General features: G+C 38.1%; 1 protein-coding gene across 2 annotated transcripts in view; it reads right to left on the minus strand.

Annotated features, from left to right (window-relative positions):
* Nucleotides 1-27741, minus strand: part of ZDHHC17 (zinc finger DHHC-type containing 17) — an 83051-nt gene that overhangs the window by 50970 nt on the left and 4340 nt on the right. For both annotated transcript variants that reach the window (XR_003400295.1, XM_026867305.1), the window contains exons 2-3: nucleotides 11154-11257; nucleotides 1039-1161 (exon numbers count right to left, since the gene is read on the minus strand). Coding sequence is in view for 1 of the 2 variants with exons in the window: in XM_026867305.1 (XP_026723106.1) it covers nucleotides 1039-1161; nucleotides 11154-11257 (227 nt within the window). In the remaining variant the exon portion in view is untranslated. The remainder of the gene's footprint in view (nucleotides 1-1038; nucleotides 1162-11153; nucleotides 11258-27741) is intronic.

A 27741-nucleotide genomic window follows, 5' to 3' on the forward strand; every position in this document is an offset into this window, starting at 1 on the left:
CTTTGTCTATTTAACCTTCTTTGAAAACTGCATGAGGACACAGAAAGTCCTTTAAAAACAATATGAGAAACATGAACTTGACATCTAGAAACTCAAGATCTGGTCTGATGAAGGTGCTAGTGATGGACATACACGAGGAGAAAGTGCTTAAATGAACATGTTTTGCATTTGTTTTTATGTGTAAGTACACACATTTGTTAATAAGAACTGTTTTGAAAAGTGGACTGATTAAAGATGTGGTTTATGTAAAATATTCTAGAAACCTGCTGATTCAAAAATATTTTGTGGTTTTAGATTTAATTGAATGTAATACATTCTTTGTTTTCTTACTGGTAGAGAAAAAATTCTATACACAAGATTTGTAAAACAGCAAGCACTAAGAATTATTTCTTCAGGATTTAAGGTCTCCATATTCTGAATGATAATAATAGATTTAAAAACATAGTCTCAAATATTATGCTCCAGATTTTATAAACTGAATAGCAAAAATATACCCTAAATCCCACAGCTCCCACCATTAAACATTTTGTTATTACTTGCAAGTAGAGGTGCTGAAATGTTACCTTTTCTAACAGTTGTATTTTTAAAAGGCAAAGAAATTATTAAGTTAGAACTTCTTGATATCCTGAAGTAGGAATTGCCCCTTGCATCATATTAATCTTGCTTATTTAAAAACATTCACTGCCATCTAGCATCAATCTTCCCCTCCTAAAAAAAGAAATTTAGTATTTCAACAAGTATACCATAGTATAAAGAAACTGCACATACAGCTGAATAGCTGTTCCACAGATTTAACTCATCTGAGAGAGCCTGAGCTTGACTTCTGGACATAGAACAGGTTTTATTTGTTAACTGTGTCATGAAAACATTGCTGCCAAAATGCAAATTAGGTCTCTTAACTTCTCCCCCTTCCCCCAAAGTTCAAGACCAAAAATTGAGATTTTAATAGACTTGACATTATTTAACACCTTAAAAACCATTGATTATTTTTTTTTAGGACACAATTAGTTTATGTTTAAATTAAAGTATAATACATACTTCACCAGATCTATCCTGTTGTTGATTGCAGCCCAGTGGAGAAGCGTTACGTTCTCTTTGTCTGGCTGTCGTACATCATAACCTGCTTCCACCAGCTCCCTACATCGTTCGTATATTCCATACCTTGAAGGAAAAAGATGAGATTTTTTTCAAAGCTTTTGCCTTAGATAAAAATACATTCAGCAAACACTATACATATGGTCACAATACAAAAGCTTAAACAGAAGATAAATGAAGAAACTACTTTCTGTTTCTATATGATTACAGATCTCTTGAAACATGAAGCTTCCACTGGCAGAAGTTATATTAATCAATTCAAGATTTTACAGAAAACTTATTTTCACAGCAAGCTACACAGCAGACTGAGGTTAAATATCGATCAGCAGTATACCAAATATAAATAAAGATCTTTTCTTCTCAGGGACTCCACTATATTTGTTTCTTCCACCTCTGTTCTCCTTTCCTTCCGTCTCTTGAAGACCAGAAATGCTTAGCCAACTGATTTGACAGTATCTCCCTAGAATTCAGCACATGACAAGATCATCAGGTCAATTACAAACACTAACAGGGCTCAAACACTTCCCATTTTTCTTCTCAGATAACAAATAGCAATCTTCCTGATATAAGTTAGTACCATTTTGGTTTTTTATACCACTTCAAAATTCTATACTTCAACATGAAATGATTTCTTTCATTAAAGATGACTACTAAATGTGAGTTAACTTAATTTGAAAAAAATTCTGCCTACATTTTGTAAGTTGAAACAAATCAGGAAGCCATCACCTAGGCATAATGTCTTGACACACTGTTTTACCACCTATTTTCAGTGGCAAGAAAAAGAACGCAGAAAGGCAAGTAAAGATTACATTTCAATGTCTGTAGAATCCATAGGGGTTTCTCAAGTTTCAAGGAAGAGAGTGATGTGTGGGCATACCTTAAAATCAAGATCAATGCCTTGTGACATCTGAATTTGGCTAGAGTAGAATTTTAATAGCCTCTCAAAGTTGGAATTTAAGTAAGTTTTCCTTATGCTGCTTCTATGTTCTACTTTCGGCAGAAGAGACAACCTTAGACAACCTTTGACTCCACTTGATAAGCTTGCATAACTGATGCAAAGACCTTTTTTCCAAGGTAGTTACCATTCTTACTTTTCCTTTCATGTATTTGAATGGATCCTCAATCTGGACAGCACTCCTACACGTCAAGTCTCCAATGACTCAAGTCAACAAACCTGAGGAATGCTTTCCAAGCCTATCACAGGTTTCAAGCACATAAGTTAGTTGAACAGTATTAAAAAATAAATACTAGGCATAACAGCCTACTTAGGATCATATAGTTTTCAATTTCTTAGGGAAGTTGCACTAGAAATTATGAAAAATGCCAGAAGTTGCTGTCATACCTATAATCTTTCCAAACATTACAAAAGATCAGAGTATTGTGTGCAGTAGATACTGGTTGGCAACAAGCCTGTAAAATTTGGTCCCTCAGACAGACCAAGTCAAAAAGCAGCAGGCATGACAAATTTTGACAACAAAGGTTTGGTTTTAATCAGTTGGGGGTGGGGGCAAGAGAAGAGGTTCAGCTTTACGAAGACTTAAAAATATGCAAGCAGCTAGACAAGATACACATGTTCAGACACATAAAACTGCCAGGAAAACTGTTAAGGTTCTATGTATGGCCAATCTTGAGGCACACTACCTCCCAAGTCCCAGTCTAGATCAGCAGCATGGCCTGCTGAGTGCTTGTTCAAATGGCTTAACATTCCAGACTTTCCTCCCCCTTAGCTGAAGGGGCCACTGAAACAGGTTAAGGCCTAATAAAGGCAGATCAGCCAAGAATGAAGAATGAGTAGAGACAGTAGGAGAAACAGGGGAAGAGAAGGACTTCTGAAGGCAAGACAGCAAATTCTGATCTTACTGCAGTAGAGTATCACACCCGCATAATACAACATCTGGAGGTAACCTGGAAAGCAATTCATATAGAACAGTAAAACACCCTTTCATTGACAAGCTGTTCTACTCCAGCCAGCTGTTCTGACAACCCCTACTACTGTAGACAAGCCTGCTGCTTCATTTAAACAATTAACTGAAGCCATAATTTAAGAAACTATTAACCTACAGCCTACTATTAGGTTTAACAGTCACCAGCTAAAAAAACTGTATTGTCTAAGGCTGAGTTTAGCTGACTCATCCTGCTTAAATAAGCAGTACTACACAACAAGAAGGAATTATATTAATAGAATATTCCAGGTTATTTGAAAGATACAAAGAACACAATAATGCTAACTTCTATAAAGTGTAAGAGGCAATCATGTAAACCTTTTGGGTTTTTTCTTACATGTACTGGTTTTGGCTGGGATAAGGTTAATCTTCTCCATAGTAGCTCCTATAGTGCTGTGTTTTGGATTTGTGACTCAAACAGTGTTGGTAACACACCCATGTTTTAGCTATTGCTGATCAGTGCCTAGAGTCAAAACCTTTTCTATTTCTCATGTTGCCCTGCCAGCTGGTAGGCTGGGGGTGCACAAGTTGGGAGTGGACACAGCCAGGACAGCTGAGCCCAACAGCCCAAAGGGATATCCTTTTTCACATGACACTGTGCTCAGCAAAAGCTGGAGGAAGGAGGAAGAAGGGGCACCTTTGGAGTTACAGCATCTGTCTTGCCAAGTAACTGTTAGGTGTGATGGAGCCCTGCTACTTGTAGATGGCTGATCACCTGCCTACTGATGAGAATTAGGGAATCAATTCCTTGTTTTGCTTTGCATGCACAGCTTTTGTTTTCCCTATTAAACTGTCCCTATCTCGACCCATGAGTTCTCACTTTTACTCCTCCGATTCATTTCTCCATCCTACCGGAGTAGAGCAAGCCAGCAGCTGAGTGGAGCTCAGCTGCCTACTAGGGTTAAACCACAACATCCCTAGTGCTCAGCTAGGGTAAGTCATACAAATTATTCAGATAACTGTCCTGTCAACCCAAAATTAACCTCCTTGAAAGTAATCTCTGATACCAACTCAAGTTTTTGTAAGACCTAGGAATAACCAGGCAACCCTGTCACAGTCTTTGGAGGAGGGGAGGCAGTGGGGTGAGTGGCAAGTGAGTGTTTGGTTTTCGTGGTTTGGTGGGGGGGTGGGGGTGTATTTTATTTTAAGCAAATATCAGAAAATGTTATGCTGCTGTCTGAAGAACTTTGTTCAAGAGATATGAAAACAGAAGAGAGCTGTGGTAAGCATGTAAATCAACTCTGCAGCCTGTTGCAGAATGCTGCTGCCAAAGCCCCTGCAGAAGCCCTGATAGGATGCTCCAATTATGCTCCACTGATGTTTACAAATACCACCCTCTAGAATTCACCCATATACTGCTGTGAGGCCTTGGGCAAAGACTACTGCATGGCTTCAGACACAACAAGGAGCAGTAAGAATGGATTCCTTATCCAGGCTTAGCATCATAAACTTCCTTTCCTTTGCACTGTAAGACAAACTGCAAGTCACATATTCTTCCTATCGCTTGGCCACAAAACAAAATCATGAAATTCTGCAATACATCAAAAGAGCCTTCCCAAGAAAATTAAAAACCCCCACTTTCTAAAAATTAAACTGAGAACAAGGCATATAGCAATTTTTTTATTTAAGTCACCATCAGTTTGTCTGTTCCTAGCAATTTATTTTGATATCTTGAACTCAATCACAACCAATTACAAAAGATGTTACTAAATTCTATCTTGTGTGTTACTCTGATTTATTATGTTGTCACAAGAGGACCTAAGAATCTAGGCAGGCAAAAATCTGCCTGGCAAAAAAGGTTAGGAATTTACAACAGTTTGCTCCTCTTCTGGAAAACATCAGGCTCTCTACAATTAAATAAAACACTGAGGCAGTCATGGTTTCTTGAGCTCTGTCCTAGAAATGCAGCATGCTTCTCTCACATACTAACGACAGTCATCTTCCATCAGTTTGCTGCAGCTGACTTCACCTTATCTTCTCCAAGGGTTCCTGACCCACTGTTAGATTACAAAATGAGAAAGTCAGCTACTTCAGAGACTCAGTATAATCACGCTTATTGTTACAAAGGGCTCTATGCCCTGCAAGAAAGAAGAATGGAGGAAAAGATTCAAATCCTCATAGAAGACTGATATATTAACAAATTTTCAGCATCTGGGTGAATTCTAGAGGGTGATGCTGTAAACATCGGTATAGAATATAATTAAAGCATGCTATTGAGCTTGCCTTGTTCTGAAAGACTAGTTCTTCTGGAGCAAAAATACTGTTTTGCAAGCTCATTTCACTATCACAGTCTCTAAGCCATTTTGGTAACTAACCTGTAACATTTTATTTGTAATTGCAGTTTAAAGATATTCTGAATTTAATACTTTAAAAAATAGTATCCTAGAAGCCTTTTGCATTTTAAAGATGTAATCCATTTTTTAATCTTTTGTCTGAAAGCACATTGACTCTTGGAAATAAGAGACTGCCAGCTTTGCTGCATGATTAACATAAAATTTGGCCACAATACTAGGAAGGAATCTCTTCAGTGAGCACATCACCATGCCAACAAACAGTAGGTAAGCCAAGAGCTCACTCCCTCATCTTGCTATAATTTTAATGCCAATCAAAGCTGTTTTAACTGGAAATGCAATTAGTAGAAAAATGATCATTTTTATCTTTGAAGTCCCATTCCCGTGAATGATGGTGGTTAAATACTAACAAAGCCTTTCATAGTTCTCATGTTTTTTCCTGTTAAACAGTAAGACAATTTTGTTTTCAACAGCAAAGGGGTAACTCAAGAGCTGCTTAATGAACTGTTAACAGTGACGCTGATCCACAAGAAAAATTCAGCTCTTGTGTATGTTCCAAAGCTTCAAATTGTCTAGACAATTGTGGCTATATTACTATTGTGGTTGAAAAAATCCTACTCTTCCATGTGAACTTCAGATATATTTCACTTTCAGCAACATGAGCAAACTCCATGGGCACAAATGACCAGGCAGAAAGAATGGGTACCTGTGTCACAGCCTGCCCATTCTCTCTTATGCATAGCTGCAAAAAGCCAGGAATAACTGTCACTCTGGCCAACTCTCACAAATTTGAGTTATTCCATATGTATCCCATCTTTTTTCTTATCAGTTACCCTATGAATTATGAGAAATGGTGAGGAAGAAAGCATGTTCTTAAATCAAATTTTCCCTAAGCATGATTCAGCATTTCACATATCATGCTGCACTATTTCGCCATGCACACGACTTCATGTTGAATGATCTCAGGGAATAAAACTAACAGAAAAAGTTAATCTTCTGATAATGAAATCGTAACACTTGAGCACAAGGAATCAATCTTCCAGAAGTCACAAAAGCACTTGTTAATATCATTAATGTTTAATAGCCACGTTCATAATGGTTATTTAACATCCTTTCAGCATAGCTGAAATTTGCTTAAGTTCACTACAAGCAGAAGGCACCTGCTCACTCTCAACAGAACAGAAAATCATGAAGCGAGGATTACTGTGTCTCAGATTTTGTTCTCCTAGTCATAACCTATCATAATTTTCTACACGTGAACATTAGCTACTTTCCAGAGTTTCATGGCTTAAAAGATATAAAACGAAGGCAGCAACTTCAGGTTATTATGTTAACACAGTACCCTTCCCAAGGCATAGGAGTTATGACCCAAAAGTTATGACTCCATCCTTGGATGACCCAGGGCTACCGGTGACAAAAAGAGATAAATAGGCATACCCAACATATCTCCATTAAATTTCACTTTTAAAGCACTTATGACTTGTTTTACAAGACTCCATTCCCTTGCAGCTCCAAACAAGAGCACTGAATGTTATCAGAGGAACAAAACCAGTACACAGCCCACCCTGATTTTATAGAAGCAGAAGAAATTCAAAGACCTTCTATGTAGTTATAGGCAAAGTACTTAAGCATTAGTATGCAACGTTCCTCCACTGCAATAGCAAAGGCAAGAATGGAAGATTGTTTTACTACTGCTCTGAAGACAGGTTTTCAAATACATGAGTGGCCTGCTTCTGTTGTCAGAAGCACAAGAGAAACTTTTTATGAACCAAACAATAACTGAATACAAGATGCCCAGAGATTACACACACATTGTAACATCTGCAAGATGAATGGCTAAGACACTACTGCTTTTAACACTACCTAGTTGTCCTTGGATATGTCTATGACAAAGACAGTGAAAAGTGTCCTTTATATCAATAGATATTAAAACCAAACACTATGATTTTTTACTTCATCACAAGTTTCCACAAATTAAATGCAGACACACACTATTTTTGGTATAAAGCATGCCTATGCTCCCCTATCTGTGGGAGAATTTATCAGGAACATAATGTGGAAAAAAATACAAATACTGATAAAGTCTTTGTAATGAGAACATCAGCTTAACTGCTCTTTTCTAGACAGTCTTAACTCCATTGTAAAAGATTATTAGATTTGTAGCTCCAGTGTATGAGCATGTTAGTTTCATGTGTCCAATCTACAGATTAAGGAGATAAAGCACACCAACAGTTCAACAAGATATGAAACAATGAACAAATACTTCTGGGAAAATGTGTGGAGCTTGCAAGCTCTTATTTTCCCTTGCTGAAAAACATAAAAGCAAAAGCATTGTTTTACTAACATTGTTTTATTACTCTGTAATCAAGTGCCAATAAACTCAGAATCTCAAATCAGAATTCTACAGTCAAACAGCATCTATGAAGCACAGATGAGTTTTAAATCTTTTGTCAATTTTCATCAGCATCATTAGACTTTAAGAAACTACATTCCCCATTTTCACATATGTTTAAGAATAATGCAATTAGTTACTTTTACAGGAGAAACTTTTAATAATGAAACACACTGAATAAGAACAATGACCATGAAAAAAATTGAGAAACTACTTATATGACTGCTTCCTACTTGGATTATTACAAATTTAATAGCCAACAATTCTATGTTATGGCAAAATGCACCTTCTTCCTGTCAAAAAGCCTCCAATTTAAGTGGTCTTATATGAAATGCCAAATCATTTTAGATGACAGATCAGTTTGACTTTTTTTTAACAGAGGAAGATACACAATTCGTTATTATAATTAGCTATCAGACCATTCCTGAGACCAACAGAATTTCATTTAACTAATGGTAAATACCCAGCTACAATTTGACTATCACACTAAAAAAAACCATTATACTGTCTTGGGGAGTTTTGAAGTGTTCTGGAAAAAGTAACTGTGCCATCAATCCTATGCTCAACACTACATGTCTGGACTTGGAAAAAAACCCACCCAAACTAAGAGACTGAAAATAACTCTTAATCTTCTTTGCTACATCTTGTTTGAACTTACTGAACTGCTTGGGAAGGTGAGTTCTGGGAAACAGATGAGTGGGCTTTTTTACAAAACTTTGTGGCATCTTACTTACATTAGCACTGAATTAAGAAGTAAACAAAGTCAGCAGATATTTTAATCTAAGTGAATATTGATTTTTGAGGACAAGTGGTTGAGCATAAGATCACCTATTCTTCATATATATAAAAGATGTTATATTTCTACAAAAATGAATAATTACATCATTTTGATAGGAACTATCTATCTTTTTAATAACACTGAATTAATACATTAGCAATATTATTTATTTTATTGCAAGTCTTATATTTGGTGGGTTTATTTTCTGCCTTAAATTTCAGAGATTTTTCTCTAAGACAGCTGTTTCATATAACATCACCTTCAAAGCCTAGTAAATACTTAAAGGCAAGTTCTCCTAGTCACGTAATTACTGTCTGGATACCACAACTTGATCATGTACCCATGCTGACAGTCCCCCCTTCCTGTGACATTAACCATTAGGGCTATGATATCAAACTATAGTCCTCTTTGGTGAGACGTCATTCTCTCTATAAATCACATCTCACCATGACTGAGAAGGAACATAACTGTTAACTAACAGCCCAGTTGATTCTTGTTTGAAAAGAACAGAAAAGAGTAACTCAGCTGAAAGCACAGACCAGCCAAAATTTGAGGGTTAATGTAGACAAATGCATTAAGAATGGAAGCACATAATTCATAAAATCACTTCTGCTGTCATATTTCCATGCTTTTAAGAAGCAGCTAGTTTGATCCTGTGCCAATACTTTCATTCCTAAAAATCCCCTCATAAGAAGATTACAGCTTGTAGTATTACTTGTGCTGGGTTTGTGAGTGTGTGGTGGGATTTTTGGTAGTGGTGGAGGGGGCTACAGAAGTGGCCCTGTGTGAGAAGCTTCTCGAATCTCCCCCAGCTCCAAGTCAGACCCGCCTCTGGCTAAGGCCAGGACAATTAGCAACAGTGGCTGCACCTCTGTGATACAGTATTTGGAGTCTGAGAGGAAGAGTGGTTGTGAGGAGTTGTAAACACCAAGGTCAGTGGAAGAAAGGAAGAGGAAGGGAGGGTTGTGTGCCAGTGCACAACACCCTGGAGCTTGTGGTGAGAAGGCAGAGCCGACCCCCCCCCGCCCCCCACAGCCCATGGAGGTCCACAGCAGAGCAGATGCCAACCTGCAGCCCACAGAGGATCCCATGCTGGAGCAGGTGGCTATGCCTGAACAAGGCTGGGACCCTAAGGGAAGAAGCCCATGCTGTTGTAGTTCAGTGCTAGGAGGACTGCCAACACATGGGGGTGACCCACACTGGAGCAGCACACAAACTGTTGTGGCCCATAGGAAGAACTCATAACAAAGTTTGTGGAAGACCATCTCCTATGAGAGGAGAACCATGCTGGAACAGGAGAAGAATGTGAGGAGTCATATGTGTGTGTGTCCTGAGAAGGAAGAAGCAGCAGGACTACCTTCACCCCCCATTCCCTGCCCCCTGCAGGAGGGGAGGAGGTAGAGAAATCGGGAGCAAAGCTGAGTCTGCGAAGAAGGGAGGGATGGGGGAAGGTGATTTAAGATATGGTAATGCTTCTCACTGTCCTATTATTCTGTCTGTTAAGTGGTGGTAGTGTTAGATTCTGAATTAAACTGATGGTTCCCCCCCATACCATGAGTTTATCTTTTGCTTGTGACTCTAATGGGTAAATCACCTCTCCCTGCCCTTATCTCAGTTCCCGAGTCTTCTGCTTTCTATTCTCTTTGCCAGTCCTGAGGGAGAAGGGGTGAGCAAGCAGCTGTGCCAGGCTCAGTTGTCCTCTGGGCTCAAACCACGACATACTATTCAAGTATTTAGAGCAACACACACAGAGTCAGCCAACATCTAGATCAGGAAGTTAAACTCCTTACAACTCAAAACAAAAGTGAAGTAAAGTACATACTTCCTAAACCTAAAGTGGGGCCTGTGTCACATGCAGAGCTGCAAAGCTGCTTTCAGTTTGAAGAGATGCCTTTTAGGAAAAAAAGGAAAGAAAAATTTTCTTTTAAAAAGAAAAATAGCTAGCAAGATACATAATAGTTTAAGCATTCAAATTTAACAATACAAGAAAAACAAATCTTAAAAACTGTCTTAGCTCACTGAAGAAAAGTGAAAGCAGTGGTGGTTTCTGAATGGTAAACGATAGCAAACTGAAAAGTACTGCCATGACAATTCTTCAGAAAGTCTTGTGAGTTAGTATGTACTACAGGACTGTGTAGAAGACATTTGTATAATTCGCCTGCATTAAGAATGCAATTATTAAATTTGCACACAGTTTACTCCTACAATCCTTTTTTGGAAATAAACTTAATTTCATAGCAGCACTGAAACTGCAGAATCAGACAGACAATGAAGGATGTTAGATACACATTCCTTCTAACCTACAAAGGAAACCCTCATGTTGGCATATCAGTGTTGTACACTTACCTCTTAATCATCACCTACAGAAAATAAACATCAGTGCCACCAGGAAGAAAACTGTGTGCTCTCTTCCAACAGCCTGTCCAGCAGCCACCTGTATTTACACCTTACCCTAATTCCTCCCACATATTTTCATACAATGCTCATAAATTTGGCCTAACAGTAATTTGGTAGAGTTAATTTCTGAAAACTTCCACTACTGTACCGACAAATACAGTTCACCTTCCACTTCACACAAATAAAAAAAAATCTTTTTTGCTATTTTTTAAACTAATACAGACACAAACAAAGCTAACACTCAAAAATAAACTTACTGTGTGGCTTTGACAATGTCCCAAGTGCTGTAATCATCCATGTGGCTTTTCCGTCCAAGAGATTCACTATATCCATGGTTGTAATGGCTTTGAGGCTTTATTTCCTAAAAAAGACACACTTGCCATTAGAACACCAAAGTCAGCATTACTCAAGTTTCTCAGATAAAAAACCCAAACAAACAACCTATACGTAAAACTAAAACCAGTACCCAAGTTCAGTGTACTATAAAGCTACCTAAATCTGAGGGTGGTGAACTGACTGGTCACATTCTACATTTTGCAAAGCGAGCTGCCTATGCTATTCCCTAGCATGGATTTCAAACACCTACCAGAAAACACCACTTGTAATAGAGTTCTGCCAAATCCTATGATGGGGTGTTTTCACAGAGTGTTAACAAAAAGTAAAGCTATGTGTTTTGGTGTGATTCTTTTGTTTGTTTTTATAAATGCAACATAGCATAACTAAAAAAAGGCTATAGGCCATAAACTGTGACTCTGCTACAACAAATCTTATACTTCAAATAGCATAGCCAAATACCTTATAGAAAATAAATAATTAGGAATCATTAATACCAAGGACAAGAATCTACTGTTACTTTATTGATTCTTCAACTTCAGTCACAGCTTGAACTTATCTGTGTATGTTTAACCTATGGCCATGACATGTTGTCCACCACATACAGCTCCCTACAAATCTAAATCTTTCAATGAAGGGCAACACTTCAACCCTCAATGCTTCCCTTGGTGGAATTTATATCAAAACACTGTACTGACAGATCACTAGGGCAGCAACATACCATTTTTCTTTACAAACTGCATGCATGTGACAGTCAGCCCAGCAAGCTGAAATTGAACGATGAATTTTATACAGCTTCTAGACAATTTTCCATTTGTTACAAATACCATCATGGATTGCCTGTTTTATCAACTGTGCAATTCAGCATAGCTACATAAAAAAAATGCATGAGAACTGCAACAGTGCAGCAAAAAAAGCAAGCTCCCTGAAAGTTTAATCATCAACTTAAATGCACTTTTAGAAATTATTTACTTTTTCTCAGTTTTCCCCAACAGTTTCATGAACAGAAATTTTGTTTCTTTAATCTATATGTGGAAGCACTTTGAAACACCTTATGAAAGGTGTATAATTAAGATTCCAACTTCCACTTAGTTACTGAAAAGAGTGAACATCTTTTTTCATTATTACACTAGACGGGTTTTTATTTTTTTGAAATAAAGATACCCTGAATCAAGGCAATCATGATACTTAACACCTAACCTTAACAAGGATTTGCAGTCACAAGTCCCCACCACCTCCTCTCCAAACAGGCATGCGTTGACCTGCTAGCTTAAGTACGGCATAGTAGGGCTAGGGAGTCTTCCTATTGCCAAGATGAGCAGGGCTCCCCATTTCTCACATTCTCTCAGTTGTGCAATAATTTCTGCAAAAGGAGCTGCTGGTGACAACAAGAAGGAACTTCTTCCTGTGTCCGGTTGTGACTAGGTGTTTTCTAGCTTCCCATAACATTAAGCAGCTCTCTAACAACTGCAATGGAAGGTTAGATCTTGAGCTTGCATGCAGACAAGTAAACTGCCCTTTGTTTTCTCTATCTGGAGTTTACTCATCTCAGCTGTATAAACATAATTGATTAACTGGATGCTGGTAATCAAATCAGTGATTACAAATTTTTCTTATTAAAGTTATTTTAAAGATATTTCTACCCTAAAATTATTACATGTATTACCTATCCCATTTAGAGAGGTAAAAGTCTGAAAACCACTTTTTAAATATCTTTTTCCAGATTTCAACATACTAAAGGGCCACTTAAGCAGAAGTCTCAAAAATTTTATCAGTTATAACCTCAGAGTAAACTATGAATAAAATAGTATAGTTGCAAATCCCAAAATTCTCAGTATTAATCTCAAAACCAAAGAACTTCATTGAGCATGTTTGTATTTGTTACATACATATACCTGTTTCAGACGGGGAAAAAAAATCAAAATTAAAGAGATTCTAATGCATTAAGTATATTCTGTATTACTAAAGTACCAAGTTAACTAGTAATTTATAGTTAGAGTATTTATGGCATTTTATACACCAAAAAATCTTTTTAGAAAAATCGTGTTTAGAGCTTTAAAACCAGAATATAGTAAACCACTGAGAACTAGCACAGCAAAAGTCTTCATTTTCAAAATAGATTTATTCTTATGCACAGACATTTCTTCTGAAAAATAAAGTTTTCAATTTCACACAGTATCCAAATGATCAGAGTATGTATTTTCTTGACCACAATGTTATTTTGTAGCATTCAATTTTTCTTTCTAAGCCTGAAAACCTAACTAGATTAAACAATTAAGCACTGCCAGGCCAGCAGGAAGGTTGCTGTTTTGTTGCCAGCTCTACAGGAGAGAGCATCTTAAAACTGTAACAGGGCATCTGCTGTCATCCAAACGACACATGCAACCAATTCTCTTACTATACAGAAACGTAACTTTACTTTGTATTTGAAGTCAGCAGTTGAACCAAACCTTTTTTTCACCAACTAAAAAAAGCCAGTGTCAACTGGAGTAAAAATGCTGGAAAGATACCAGAGGACATTTCAATTAAAAAAAACAAACAAACAAACAAACAAAACACCAAACATAAAAGAAGGCTAATTTCATTTTTTTTTCCCATGTGATTTTCTCTCTTCCATCATACTGGAAAAAAAGCAGGATTTATACCATCTCTGTTCACCTATTATTACACCACATAATTGCAGCAGGATTTTACATATCTAATTGTAATGCTCAGACCCTGAAAATCTAAAGGACAAGTCAAGTAGGCAGAGTCCAGAACTGGCTCTCTGCCCTAGAGCACCTTGATGAGCAGATAGTAGTTCAGAATATTTCTTAGCCTTCCACAGTTACTGGAAGGGGAAGAAGTCTCTCTTCTGGTTATTTAACCACTATCAAAAGCAAACTGAGGAACTTGGGTTATTTTTCAGACAGATGTTAATTTCCCAGGGAACACTATTTCTCTTAAATTGCATTTTCCTGACCACTTCAAGCACACAAACCAGGCTTCTGTTCCCCTAAGCTTGTACTAGCCAGCCAAGAGAGCCGTTCATTTACAAGCAGTGTAAATTTATGTCAGTCTAAATTGACCATGAAACCAAAGTCTAATGATAATAATGCTTTCACAAAAAAGTTTATGGGAACATAGCAAAATCTTAACTATTAACCATATAAATTCAAAAAAGTGAGAGATGATATTCCTAAACACCCCCTACAGCTCATCTCCTACTTTTACTAAGGACTTGAAGGTAATGACAGTACCCTTAACTTTTTTTTTAAAAAAAAAGTAATTTAATCTCCTTTTGTACTGATAGTATCCCTAAACTACTCTTTTTATGCTGAAACTTTTAATTTTTGCTGTATTAATGCAAAATAGCCGAAGTGATTAAAAAATTAGATTTGAAGTGATAGCAAATATGACTACATGACATAAAATGAACAAGCAAGAAACAGTTCTCTCCCTCTTTTCCCCCAGTATATATATTAACAGTTACAGTACTTTAAAATAAAGACTCATGACAAATATAAACTTAAAGTGAACCCTATTTACTGAAAGAATTGAGTTTGTGTTTTATATTTAAAGAGTTGAAACAATCCCTAAAATCATGAAAGGTATATGAACATCACAGCCTGCAATATCATACAACAGAGTCTTCTAACCACAGGCTGTGGAAAAAAGGATGACTTCAGATTGCCTGAAAAGAAATGCAAATAGGGCTCTTTTTGGAATTAAATCTCTTAAGACAAATTCCAGGAAAGCATATTAAATCTGAATCCTTACCCAATACAGTCAGATCTCTGCAGCCTGGACACAGATTCCAAAGTTTAAGAGTCAAAATAGACCATTTTTTTATCTATGCAACCCGACAGTTGCATGTTGGCTGCAGTAGCACGCTGGCTATGATCAGTACCATTCTGCAGGATGTAATTCTCACCTGGCATTGCAAATGCCTAGCTCACAACTGATCTGCCGAGTAACTTTTGGGTTCCCCAGTCAACAAGCTGTTAGGAATCAAAATAAAAGAGAACGTGCATCTTGTGAATCACAGTATGTTGAAATTTGAACTCATCTGGCAGCCAGACGCCACGTTGCTGGATGTTCACCTCCCCCTCCCCCCTCTGGTAAAATAGGGGAGGGACAAAAGAAGAAATCTGTAGGTTGAATAAAAAAATAATTTATGATAGTAACAAAACAACAGTAACTACAGTAAGTCCAAAACGGGTAAAATGCAGCAGTGGCTTACTGAGCATGGCAACATGTACACAGCCCACCCCCTCAAAGCAGCGATCCAACTGCACCAGAAAACCTCACCACACCGACCCAGAATCCAAATACAAGCACACGTGAGAGCCCACGTCCACCTATATACTGAGCATGATATCATGTGATATGGAATGTCCCAATGACCAATCGGGACCTGGTCCTCCAGCTGTGCTCCCTCTCAGCTATGGGCAGTGTGCCCAGGTGGCCAAGAAAGCCAACGGCATACTGGCTTGGATTAGAAATAGTGTAACCAGCAGAAGTAGGGAGGTGATAGTGCCCCTGTACTCTGCACTGGTGAGGCCACACCTGGAGTATTGTGTCCAGTTTTGGGCACCTCAATGCAAGAGAGATATTAAGGTGCTGGAGCAAGTTCAGAGGAGGGCAATGAAGCTGGTGAAGGGCCTGGAGAATAAATCTTATGAGGAGTGATGGAAGGAGATGGGACTGTTCAGTTTCAGGAAGAGAAGGCTGAGAGGAGACCTCATCACTCTCTATAGCTACCTGAAAGGACACTGTAGAGAGGTTGGTGCTGGTCTCTTCTCACAGGTAATTAGTGACAGAACAAGAGGGAACGGCTTTAAACTCAACAGGGGAGGTTCAGACTGGACATTAGGAAAAAATTTTTCACAGGAAGAGTGATCAGACAGTGGAATAGGCTGCCCAGGGACGTGGTGGAGTCACCATCCCTGGATGTGTTTAAGGGTTGTTTGGATGTGATGCTTGTGTATATGGTGTAGGGAAGAATTTTGTAAAGCAGGGCTGAAGGTTGGACTCGATGATCCCAAGGGTCTTTTCCAACCTGAATGATTCTGTGAAAGTTAACTATCTTGGCTGATACCAGGACACAGTAACATTTGATTCATCCAGTGATAGGTGGTTTGGACCAAGTCACTGCAAACAATGCTGTCACACACTATGCTCAGCTGACAAGGGAAAAAATATAAGAGAGGTAAGGCAGCAGCTAGGAACAGAAGAAAGCCTCTTCATTCCTAAAGAATTTTATTCAAGATTCTGAAAATCCCATGCAGGGTTAGGGCACAGTACTATAAATTCAGAAAAGTAATTTCTCCTAGTTATTCTAGAAATAATGATGTAGAAAGAAATAATGGAAGACTAACATTAAGAGAATCTAATATGGGTCTACAGCATCTTAGCTGGGCAAGTTACCAGTAAACAGGAAATCAACTGATAGCATGAAGCAGAAGATCATTATAAGACCTACACGTGAATCCCAACCAGATTTCCACTCACAGTGTTGTCTTAGAGTCGACCAAACACAGCTAACAAACACTTTCTTTGAACTTTCAGCTTGTGATTTTGCAGTCCCTATCAGCCTTAGGCATTTTATAGAACAATTTGGTTATTTATATCTCTACTTATGAAGCCTTCTAGCTTGATTAAACATCGACTTTGCAGGAAACTAAATATGTTGTATTCAACACGATTAAGCGTCTCAGATGTCACGGCTTGTGATATAGCAGTACTTAGTCAACAGAACTCAACTGCTAGCTAACTGCTTTTACAAAGACTATATACACACACTGATGGAAAAAAACTGAAACAAGCTGATTTCAAATTACTTCAAACTAGAACAACCTTATGTCTGATGCGTATTTAGTTCTATGAGTACAGTCAATTCAAACTGAAGTGCAAAGCTATTCTTAGTTATTCAATGCACAGCACTGAAACCCAAAACTTCTTAAAACTCACAATGAAGTTACAATTATGCCCTTTTTAAAGAAAAAAAAATTCTGTAATTGAAAACCATAATCTCTAATACTACAATATGGACAAATAAATGTTTTCTGAATCATCTGTTGCTCAAATGATAAGAGAATAAACATAAATTCTTCTTCGTATCTATCCAGCCAGTGGTCAAATCACACCATGTGTCTCTGTAGTTACTTGGAAAGGTGTATGAGAAAAATGGAGCATGGTGATTGTTTCAGTTGACTATACTACATTGTTGCAAACACAACCTGAAAGTAGACAAGATCTCCAAAATTCACTTTGGTAATTCCTCCCTCTCAAGAACTGCAACAGTATACTTAAACCATTACATTTGCAACAACGAGTCAGTTCTAAAACAACCCAACATTTAAAAGTGAAAAAGCTAAGTGACATAAGCAAGGATTTCAACTCAGTCACTTAATAAAAGTTGTAGAGACACCAAAACTCATAAGCCTATACATGTGTTGTGGTTTGAGCCCAGAGGGCAGTTGAGCACCACACAGCCACTCACTCACCCTTACCCCTTCAGGAATGGGAAGGAGAAATAAAGCAAAAGGCTTGGAAATCAAGATAAGGAGTGGAAGGATGACTCACCCGTTATGGTCACAGGCAAAAGATGGACTTAGAAAAAAAAAAATCGGCATCAGTTTAATTTGAATACCACCACCAATTTACTGATCAGGACAGAGTAGGACAGTGAAAAGCATTAACACATCTTATAAACACCTTCCCCTCCTCCCTTCTTTCTCAGCTTTGCTCCCAATATCTCTACCTCCTCTCACCCAGCAGTGCAGGGGAGGGAGCAGGGGATGGGGTTATGGTCAGTTCCACTGCTCATTCCTCCTCAGAAAGAAGACTCCTCACGCTCTTTCCCCTGCTCCATGGGGGGCCCTCCCACAGGAGACAGACCTCCAGGAACTTTCTGCAACATGAATGCTTCCCATAGGCTGCAGCTCTTCCCAAGATGCTGCAGCCTGGGTCCCTCCCATAGGCTGCAGTCCTCCCAGCAACAAACTTCACCAACAGGGGCTTCCTTCAGAGTCCTGATCTTCTTGAGGCACAGCCAACCTGCTCTCGTGTGGGATCCTCCATGGGCTGCAGGTCAGCATCTGCTCCACTGTGGACCTCCATGGGCTGTAGGGGCACAGCCTGCCCTCCCCCCATGGGCTGCAGGGGGGTCTCTCTGCCCTGGCTCTCCTCCCACCTTCCTTCCACTGACCTTGATGTTTGCAAAGGTGGCTCCTTCATAACTCTTCCTCACAACTCCCATTCCTCCTCTCCAGGTTCCCCTTTTAAAATACCTTACCACAAAGGGCACAGCCACCATTGCTAATTGTCCCAGCCTTGGCCAGACACAGGTCCAACTTGAAGCTGAGGCAGCTTTAAGAAGCTTCTCACAGGCACCACCTCTGTAGCCCCCTCCCCTGCTACCAAAAACACCACCACACAAACACAACACATTTGTGTATATTCACCAATTATAAACTAAAAGACATGGCTTAGAACCATACCAAAGCTAAAGGACTAGCAAACACTTAACCTTTCTACTAGCTTTTCTGTCAAGGTTTAAATATTTTCATGTTTAGCATCACAATTTAAAAGCATCACTATTGAAAAGGCTGTAGATTTTAAACAAAATTTCTCTCTAATATGCATTGCTACCAAATATAATTGCTTCAGCACAGCAACAGCCATCAAATGCTGCCATAATAGGTGCAGGCATGGCTCTAAATCAGCAGCAAGCTACCTGAACAAAGCTGCCCATGCCTAGGCATCGCTCATCCAGTTCAGTCCTGGTAAGGCTGACTATTGTGGTCTTATACATCAGGGTGAATTTGTCCTATGCTGGTCATTCTGCATCAGCAGCTAGGCGAGAAAGAAATTATAAGTATGACTTTCAGACAGCATCTATTTTCAGATTTTAACAGAAGATCAAAAAACACAAAATACAGATTTACTTCCTCCAACCTGTTGGACAGAACAGGCAGTTCTGCTTAAAAATTCTGTATTGATCTAGATCACTTGCCCACCATTATTAAAAGAGCAGGAATAAGCATTAATAAAGATAAAAATAATGATTTCTATTATTTACATCCTGCCTTTTACAGAACTTTGTGAATTGTCAGTTTTACTGTCACCATTTGGCTTTTAAGTTCTCACCTAAAATAGGAAAGAATGAATCTCCTCTAAATTCATGCACCCTCACACATTTTAAGAAAACAGTTAAAATTATTTCAACTGCTATTAATTTTTAAACATATGACAACGATAATGAAATAACATTTTAAGCCTAGAACATATAGAACATTCAAATAGCTTCAATGATACTCCTTTGTATTAAAATATTTTTCCTTTATGATGAAAGTATTTATTCCAGGAAAATGTAATTTTAAATTATGATCTGTTAAAAACTACTAACAGCTAATTCAAAGATTAAAAACTAACAAATCCAAAGGCATTCATTTTTTGATTTTTTGATCTCTGACTATGGCTCCTCCCCAGCTGAAAGTCAGAAAAATTAACTAGAAGGTAGTAGAGCAGAGGCCTTATTTCACTGATTTACAATAAGCAAGTTGCAAACACTAGATCTCTGCTTGCTTCATCACTTTTCAAGGAGCCACTTCCAAGTGTGACTCGAGCCAAATTAGCAGTTAACTATTCCTAAAAGAGAAAGGTCATTTCTCTGCCCACTCTCCCCCACTGCTCTTGGCTCTGTGCTCCTGCTGCCTAACTCAAGCTAGCTTTGGTACTTGGAACAGTGGTCACAGTGAGTGAGCCCACTCAATTCATTAGAGGGGAAAAATAATTCAACAAGAAACAGAAAAACCTGATTCTTTTTTACTAGGACAGCAAGTTGAATCCATTTCTCATGCAAGAAGACAGGCTCCAGAGCCACCAGTGGACAGAAAGCAAGTAAAGACAAGGTAGCAAGAACATTTTGGGAGCTTCCAATTGTTAATTTGACTAAGTATTCACAGAAAAACATACTCCAGCTTTTAAATATTCAAGGAAATCAGGCTGACAGGATGAAGAAAATTATGATAATTCTAGAAATTGGTAGAATTGGTTGTTTTAGAAGGTTGCAAGAGACACAGATTTTACTTATTTATGAAAATCAAATTCGGTTCCCCAATTACTACCACAGGTCACTCCTCCTAGATGAGCTTCCCACTTCAGTGACTATCCTTTGACAGTGTCCTAATCACTCCTATGCATCTGTGACTAGTTTGTCATTACCCATTAGTCACAAAATGTGCAGATTGCTTGCACAGATGCAGGGTAGGAAAAAACTCAGAGCAAGAATAAGGCTAAAGAAAAAAGGGTGTTTTGGAAAAAAGAAACATAGTAGAGGAAAAAGGGAACCTCCTCTGGAAAACAGGACCAATAAGATTGAGAAACAGAAGGTAAAGCAAAAGATGAAAAATAACTCCAAGGGAAAAAGTGCAGGGCAGATGGCAAAAAATGTAAGCACAGGTCCCAAGAATGAGTACTAACAATACCAGCATTCCCAATCAATTCTCCTCATAACCAAATGCGCAAGTAAATGTATGCTCATTTTCTCTCAGTACTCAATTTTTTCCCATAAAAAAGCAAAAATGAAATAAGCTTAAGGAGAATTCTGAGAACAGCATAGGAAAAAACCTCAGAAGTTACACATGAAAGAATAAGATGACCAGGACTGAATTATTCTGAGATAGCAATTTCATAATTCACAATTATATATAGCAGGAGGATATGAATAGGTCAATACACCTGCTTGGACATAAGGGAGGGAGGAAAATACTGCTGCTTACAGCTGCTACACATGGCTCTGGTAGGCATTAACAGATGGCTAGGACTGCTTTGCCTTTAACATTATGCAATATTGCTGCAAGGAAGCGATACCATGATCAAAGTCAGACACTCAAATTCTGGATGATGACAAAGATAACTGACACTTAAAGAAAAAATACTAACAAGTTCTAAAATAAAGATGTGGAAGTAAAATCATTACCTTCCAAAAAAATATTGCATACCATTTCCTTTGTTTCTTAATGAAAACAGAAATCATATTTCTTTTTTTAGTTAATGACTATGCTATTTCCATCTCTGGCAGCAGTTAAAGGAATCATGATAAAATTGGAAGTGACTGCAACTATTTCAGGGAAGCTAATAAAATAATCCTCATGTATGTGTGTTATGTTTAACAGGGACTACTGGAGGTTAATATTAAGGAATTCCTTTCCCCATAATGGTGTGTTCGACTTCTGTTCTTCATTTGTTAGCATATAGTACTTTTTAGCAAGCTTACCCAGTTTTCCTCCTACTTTTAAGAAGTGCAAGAACCTATACAGACAAATTTATTTATAGTAATTTACATATTAAACACCCACATTAGTTTATATACATATAAATACTATCCACTCATGCACAGCATTAATAGAAGAACGCTCACAAAATAAGTACAAGCAAATCAATTCATCACAATCCTAAAAAAGATGCTGCTGGTACTTATTTTAACATTTTTAATGGAAGTTCCTCTTCTAAAGTTTATGCCCCTACCCCCTCACCTAAATCTGCAATACAGAAAGTCGCAGAGGCTAAAGTGGTCATGGCTTAACTTTAGAGACAATCACATTTATTTCTTTAGAGGTGTAAGAGTAGCTTTTTCTTCTCTAGAAACAGTAGCAAAATTTAGGGTGAAACTAGTAACAGCTAATCTGACTAACTGTTGACTGTCATCGAGTGGGAGAAGTCTGATCCTTCTCATATCCACATGAAGTGCTAACCAGTAAATACGAGTTCTGCAGAGCTGTATAGATTGTTCATCAGTTTGAGGAGCCAGAGACTTCATCAGCTATCAGCTGTTAGATTGTCTGAGCTGAGATGCTGTATATACACCTTCAGTTTAGCTAACATATGCTAGAAAACTTCCACCTAAACCAGATTACATTCTCCATGGAAAAAAAAAAAAAAGTGTGCAATACCACTTGTTTAAAATATTAAGGTCGTATTACAAACAAAAAGTTCAGCGTTTGGTTTGCATTTATATACTATACTATCAGAGTCACCTTGCTCGAACTCTTACAATTTATGCTGGGGTTCTCCCTGCCCCCTATTACAGCACTAAATTACACAGAATGAGTATAACATGACAAAAACAACCCTTCCATTCAATGACAATTCTGTCACCATTTTCCATTACTTTTCACTTGGCAGCATCCTGTGAAGTTCAATTGGTTTCCCTAAGTTTTTGCACAGTTTCTTGACACACCAATACAAAAGATGCGTTCATGAAAAATGCTGGAGAAGCCAACTGTAGAATACATACACAATGGCAAAAAAAATCTGTGCCTAATAACCTGGGGTTTTTGAAAGCAAGTTACAGTTTAAATTGAAAATGCTTTCTTTAAAAAGCAGCGAAGTAGATTGAAAAAAGCCTCAAATACAATCAAGTAGTCCTTTTGTGATGGAGTTCCACCCACAAGCAACAATCAGTCAGCCATTACACAGAGAATAATCCTACATACTCTCCAATGCAGATTTAATTTTTTACATAACGAGTTAGGGATGCTCAGCTAGAGCCCTTAATCCAGCCACTCTATGCAGAGGTCAGAGATCATGCAATTTAAGGCACAGCTGGTAACAAGTAAGTTTTGTTTCTTCAAAGCAAGTATCCACAACCAATGGACTGCTTCCTAATCATTTACTTACAGATGCTCCTTAACTGAAGTGTTTTACTTTAGGAAGCAGTAGATTCACAAGTAGGTTTTTCAGAAGGCCTTGAAGGCCTTGTATTTGCAGATGTAGTGTCACCATCAAATTTAAAACAGCTGCATTTACTAGCATTTGTAAAGGTTAAAAAAATTAAAACTTAAAATACTACGGTTTAAAGCTTACTTTAAAGTTTTGGTTTAGTCAGCAACTTACATTAACATGTACATACATCTTTTTTGGCTTTCTTTTCAAGGAGTGTTGCACTGTGTTTTCAGCCAAAATCTCAGGATTTCAGAAATAAAACTGTTTTTTTTCGAATTGATTTAAACAGGTCTAGGTCTCAGAAATTATAAGCTTGCAGACCTCTCAACATAAAAAACAAAATCCCTGAAAACTAGCATTAATAGTCATCATTACAGTAATTTAAAACAAATTATGCATTTCACTCTTAAAGTGATAAATTTCAAAAACGTGCCCAAGTATATACCTAGCTCAACTCTGACCCTCAACTATTTAGAGAGGGGAAAAACAAAACAAAACAAAACAAACCTTTAAAATTCCCAGAAAAGGCCAGTCTGAAGATTCTTTTTCAAAAATCAAGGCTCTTCATTCAATTTTCAAACCTGGTAACCTCACAAATTCAAAAAGGTATACTGAAGGTTCTGCTTTATTGAGAAGTATTTGCCAAAGCCACACTCAAATATAAATTAAACTGCTTAGCAAATATATAGCTAACTCATCTCTGAGGAACAGTAAAAAACTTAAATCAAGAATTAGAGCACTGGCAAGTGCACATGACAGAATAAGCAGTCTAGCTATGGACCCTCTTTCTCCTTGGTGCATACAGAAAACAAAGTTAGTACAACTTGCACTCAGTCCCCATGGAAAACTTCAATTCACCATTCCCATCAACAGCTCGAACCAGCAAAGGGAGCTTCAAATCAATAGCCAACTAAGCAAACCCTCATTCCCACTTCTGGTGGCTGGTTCATCTATCACAAGGAGTAAGCACATGAAAGGTGTTTCTCATCATGCTGACAGTTTTCTGCAGCGTTTGAGACACAACTTAGTAAATATGTGGTCTGACAGTTAAGAACCATCCCACTCTGTCCAAAGCAAACTTCCAAACTGGTAACACCTGCTCACCCTCTACCTTTTTCTGTCTGTAGTGGACTTGATCCTACAATTAATAGGTTTAGTGGACTGGCAGAAAGTTACTCACATTTTTTTTTTTTTGTAGAGGATGAATTTTCTGGTTTATTTCCCTCAAGCGGTTCCCCCTGGGACCAGAGAAGCACTACTGGCAGATGCAGCTTGGAAGGCAGGTTTCACAATCAGCTTAAGTGAAGCTAAAACTGTCCTGCCATCAGAAGGTGTGGCCACAGTCACAGGCCTGGCTGCACATTCTCCATTACCTCTTACCAGTTCTCACAACATTGCAGTAATGGTTTCAGTTAGATCAGGTAGCAGGCTCACAAAGCAAGAAGCATCTCAATTCACCTACTGGCCACAGAGTCGCCAAGAGCTAACCCCAGGAAGGGTAAGGGACTGCGTCTGGGTTCCACCACGGCTTTAGACCAGCTTAAACCCAGTTGCAAAACCACGTTCTTCAAAAGACAGCAATACAAGTGTTTTTAAAGCACACTCTGATGTCCTCCCTTCTGCTACCGTGCTTCCTCCTTCTTGAGTCATCTTCCCCAGCTTTCCAAGCTCTGACCACAGCATTCCCACTATCCTCCATTTTTGGTACCTCTCCCCTCACGGAGACAATCAAGGAAACACTTCTAAAGACCTCAGGGCATCCTACAAGCATAGAAAGAAATTACTAGATTTCAAAACTACACAAGATAAATTGTAGTCTAACATTACACCATGTACTGGGCATGACAGGCCTGAGGGTTCAATTCAGCCAGACTCCCTCTGACTTCAGAAAAAGCTTTCAACTTCGTTCTACAGTCTCATTTGTAACAGACCCCAGTGTTTCTCTCAACTACAAAGATGCTGTGCAAGTCAAATCTTTATCTCATGCTGTCTTTGAAAAGCAGAGGACAGTGTGAATGCTGAAATATCAATTACTGTGGCTGCTCCCATCTAAACATGTCAGTATCAATGGCAATATTATCCAGTTCTCAAGCAAGCAAACAATCACTTTCCTCTTTAATTCTGTAAACCGGATTCTGCAAAGTTAAACTCTTCCACATTTATAGTGTCTCATGATTTTCCTGAGCAAACAGCAAAACATATGTTGAGAGACTAAAATTTTGTGAAATACGAGAGAAATATAGTCTGTGCCTAACAAGTAACAGCAAACTGAGTCAACACAAATTCAGGTCAAACCAGACATTTATTATCGATGCTTTAAGGCAGCCTGTTTCAGAAGGTCAAAAATCAATTACTGCCCAAATCAGAAGAAAATATGTAGAAGAAAACCTGTAAATAGTTGAAATCTACTTTAAGTGTTTTACTAGATGCCTGAGAACAATGTTACCACAGAGAAAAAGCCTAGAGTGGTGAAAAACTGCATAGTTTACAAGGGAAGCGAGAATAATTAAAAACAAAACAAAACAAAACAAAACCAAACCCCAAACCTTATAAAAATGGCAAAAGAAGCATTGACAATGAGTGTAACAAGATCAATACAGAAAACTGAAAGGCAAACAAAAGGACACAAGACATCCCGATCGCTGGAAGGGCAAGCAACATCCTAACAACAAAAGAAGGGGACAAAAGTTATCAAGATTACAACATTAGCATGATGGAACTGCTAATAAGAACACAAATCCACAAAATCTGAAAATGTTCAATAAGTGCAGAACAAAAACAGCTGAGGAAAAAGCCAGAAAATTTAAATATCTTGTTGCCATGATAAAATGCTTTCAAATATAACAACAAATATCATTAAACTTCTTTAAAGTACAGGTTGTTTAGGTCAACCATATAGTCCAAAAGATGTAAATACTGTTTTTCATTAAGCCTGAAGAAACTCCAGTGATCTAGATAAAAGATAACGGGTTATTGATAGTTACCATTTGAAGTTATTGCTGGCTTGTCAAGGTTTGATACAGAATTAACAAAAAAGCAAAGACCAGTAATGCTAAGTACCATGGCTTCACAGAAGAATAAACCCAGAACTTTCAGTTGATAACGTAGTAGTAACAGTCAAACAGTTAATAGCCCAATTGTTTCATTTACTAGCGTCTGATATTTTGATTAGGAAATTAGAATTTAAGAAAGTTACTGTTGTCTATCGTACGTATATTAAAAACTAGAGATGAACAAGCTTTATTCTTAAGATTCATTCTGTGGCTATTCTACATACTGTCCTAGTTAAGGACTATGTTGGCCAAAAAAATCCCTCTCTTGCTCTTTTCAGTAGCTCACATTTTTAAAACCTCAGGGGAGTGTCAATATGAAAATACTATTGAGAGGACACTAAACACCTTACAGAGTTTGTGTTTTGACCCCATCATATTTCATGGTTGCCTGCAACCTGAGAGTAAACAACAATTAGGAGGTATGTTATATAGTGAGGGGAGAAACTAAGATAAATAATACTTTTTCTGATACAATGTAGCTCATATTACTTGGGGAAGATTGGGACAGGCCAGATGAAGGTGTTTTCCATACCAGTAAAAGCAAAGTCATACCTGAATTGAAGACCCATCCTAGAAACTATCCAGAAAGCACTGAAAAGACTTGGAGGTGGGTAATCATCTGGGTACAAGCTTCTAGTGTGATGCAGTTCCCAACAAGACCAGCACAATGGTCTACACATATGGGGAATGCCGACTAAGAATGTGGAAGTTGCTTTACTATTGCAGCTGGCTCTGGTGAGAATACTAGACAGTGCTCTGTTCTCAAGGTCACTACTACAGCAGCTATTGCACTCGGAGCAATGCCATGAAAACACTGAAAGAATGAAGAACGTGTCTCAATGAGAGACTCAAACGGGTCTGTAGGACTGCAAACTGTAACAAAAATGTAGGGATCTGATAATCATCAGTATATGAAATAAATACAAACCTGTATTTGGATAGATATCTCTCAAGGTGTAATGAACAAACAAAATTCAGACTAGAAACAGGTTTAAGTCATAAATAGGCTAATTAAATCTGGGGGCAACTTTCCCAGCTATACAATATTATCCTTTACTGCAGGGTTTTGTTTATTTTCTTGCTTACTTTACAAGTTGTACCCTGCCCATAAAAAGAATTAGTTCATTAAAAAACCCTCAATGCCTGCCTTAGAAGGTTGGATTAGATCTGCAGTCTCCTCTTGCCTCAAACTATGACGCTAACCATGATACACAAGGCAAGACTCAATTTTCAATATTAAGCAGGCTAATTTGTCTGAAACTTCATGGTTCTATCCTCCTTTTTAAGTAATGCAATAAACAATAACTGATCTCTGAATGATCTTATAAATGTAAGCTTAGTCCCTGGAGCGATCCTGACTAAACTACAGAGTAAATCCTGTTCTTAACTGTCTTGAGTGCAATCTGCATCCCAATACAACCCCAACATCATCAACATAATCCCATAGGGTTTGTAATCAGACTGCAAAATGAGGCCTTTCACTGATAGTTTTAACAGAAGATATTGGAGCCAAAGCTATCCACGGTAAATTTACGTATTTTCTTCCCACTGCCACCAAGGAATACAAGGAAATATTATGCTTCTAACTTCCCAGGTAGTTACAAATTGAACCATAGGGAGAGAAGCAAAGATAAAAAATGAAGGCTTCCAGCTGGGATAAATCCTGCCAGAGTCCATAACTCTTTAGTTTTCTTCAAAATTTGCAGGAAGATTTTTCTGACTTCAGAGTAAGCCAATCCTCCCCCCC

Source organism: Athene cunicularia (assembly GCF_003259725.1).
Source record: "Athene cunicularia isolate RWA chromosome 1 unlocalized genomic scaffold, athCun1 chr1_part2, whole genome shotgun sequence".
NCBI classification, from domain to species: domain Eukaryota; kingdom Metazoa; phylum Chordata; class Aves; order Strigiformes; family Strigidae; genus Athene; species Athene cunicularia.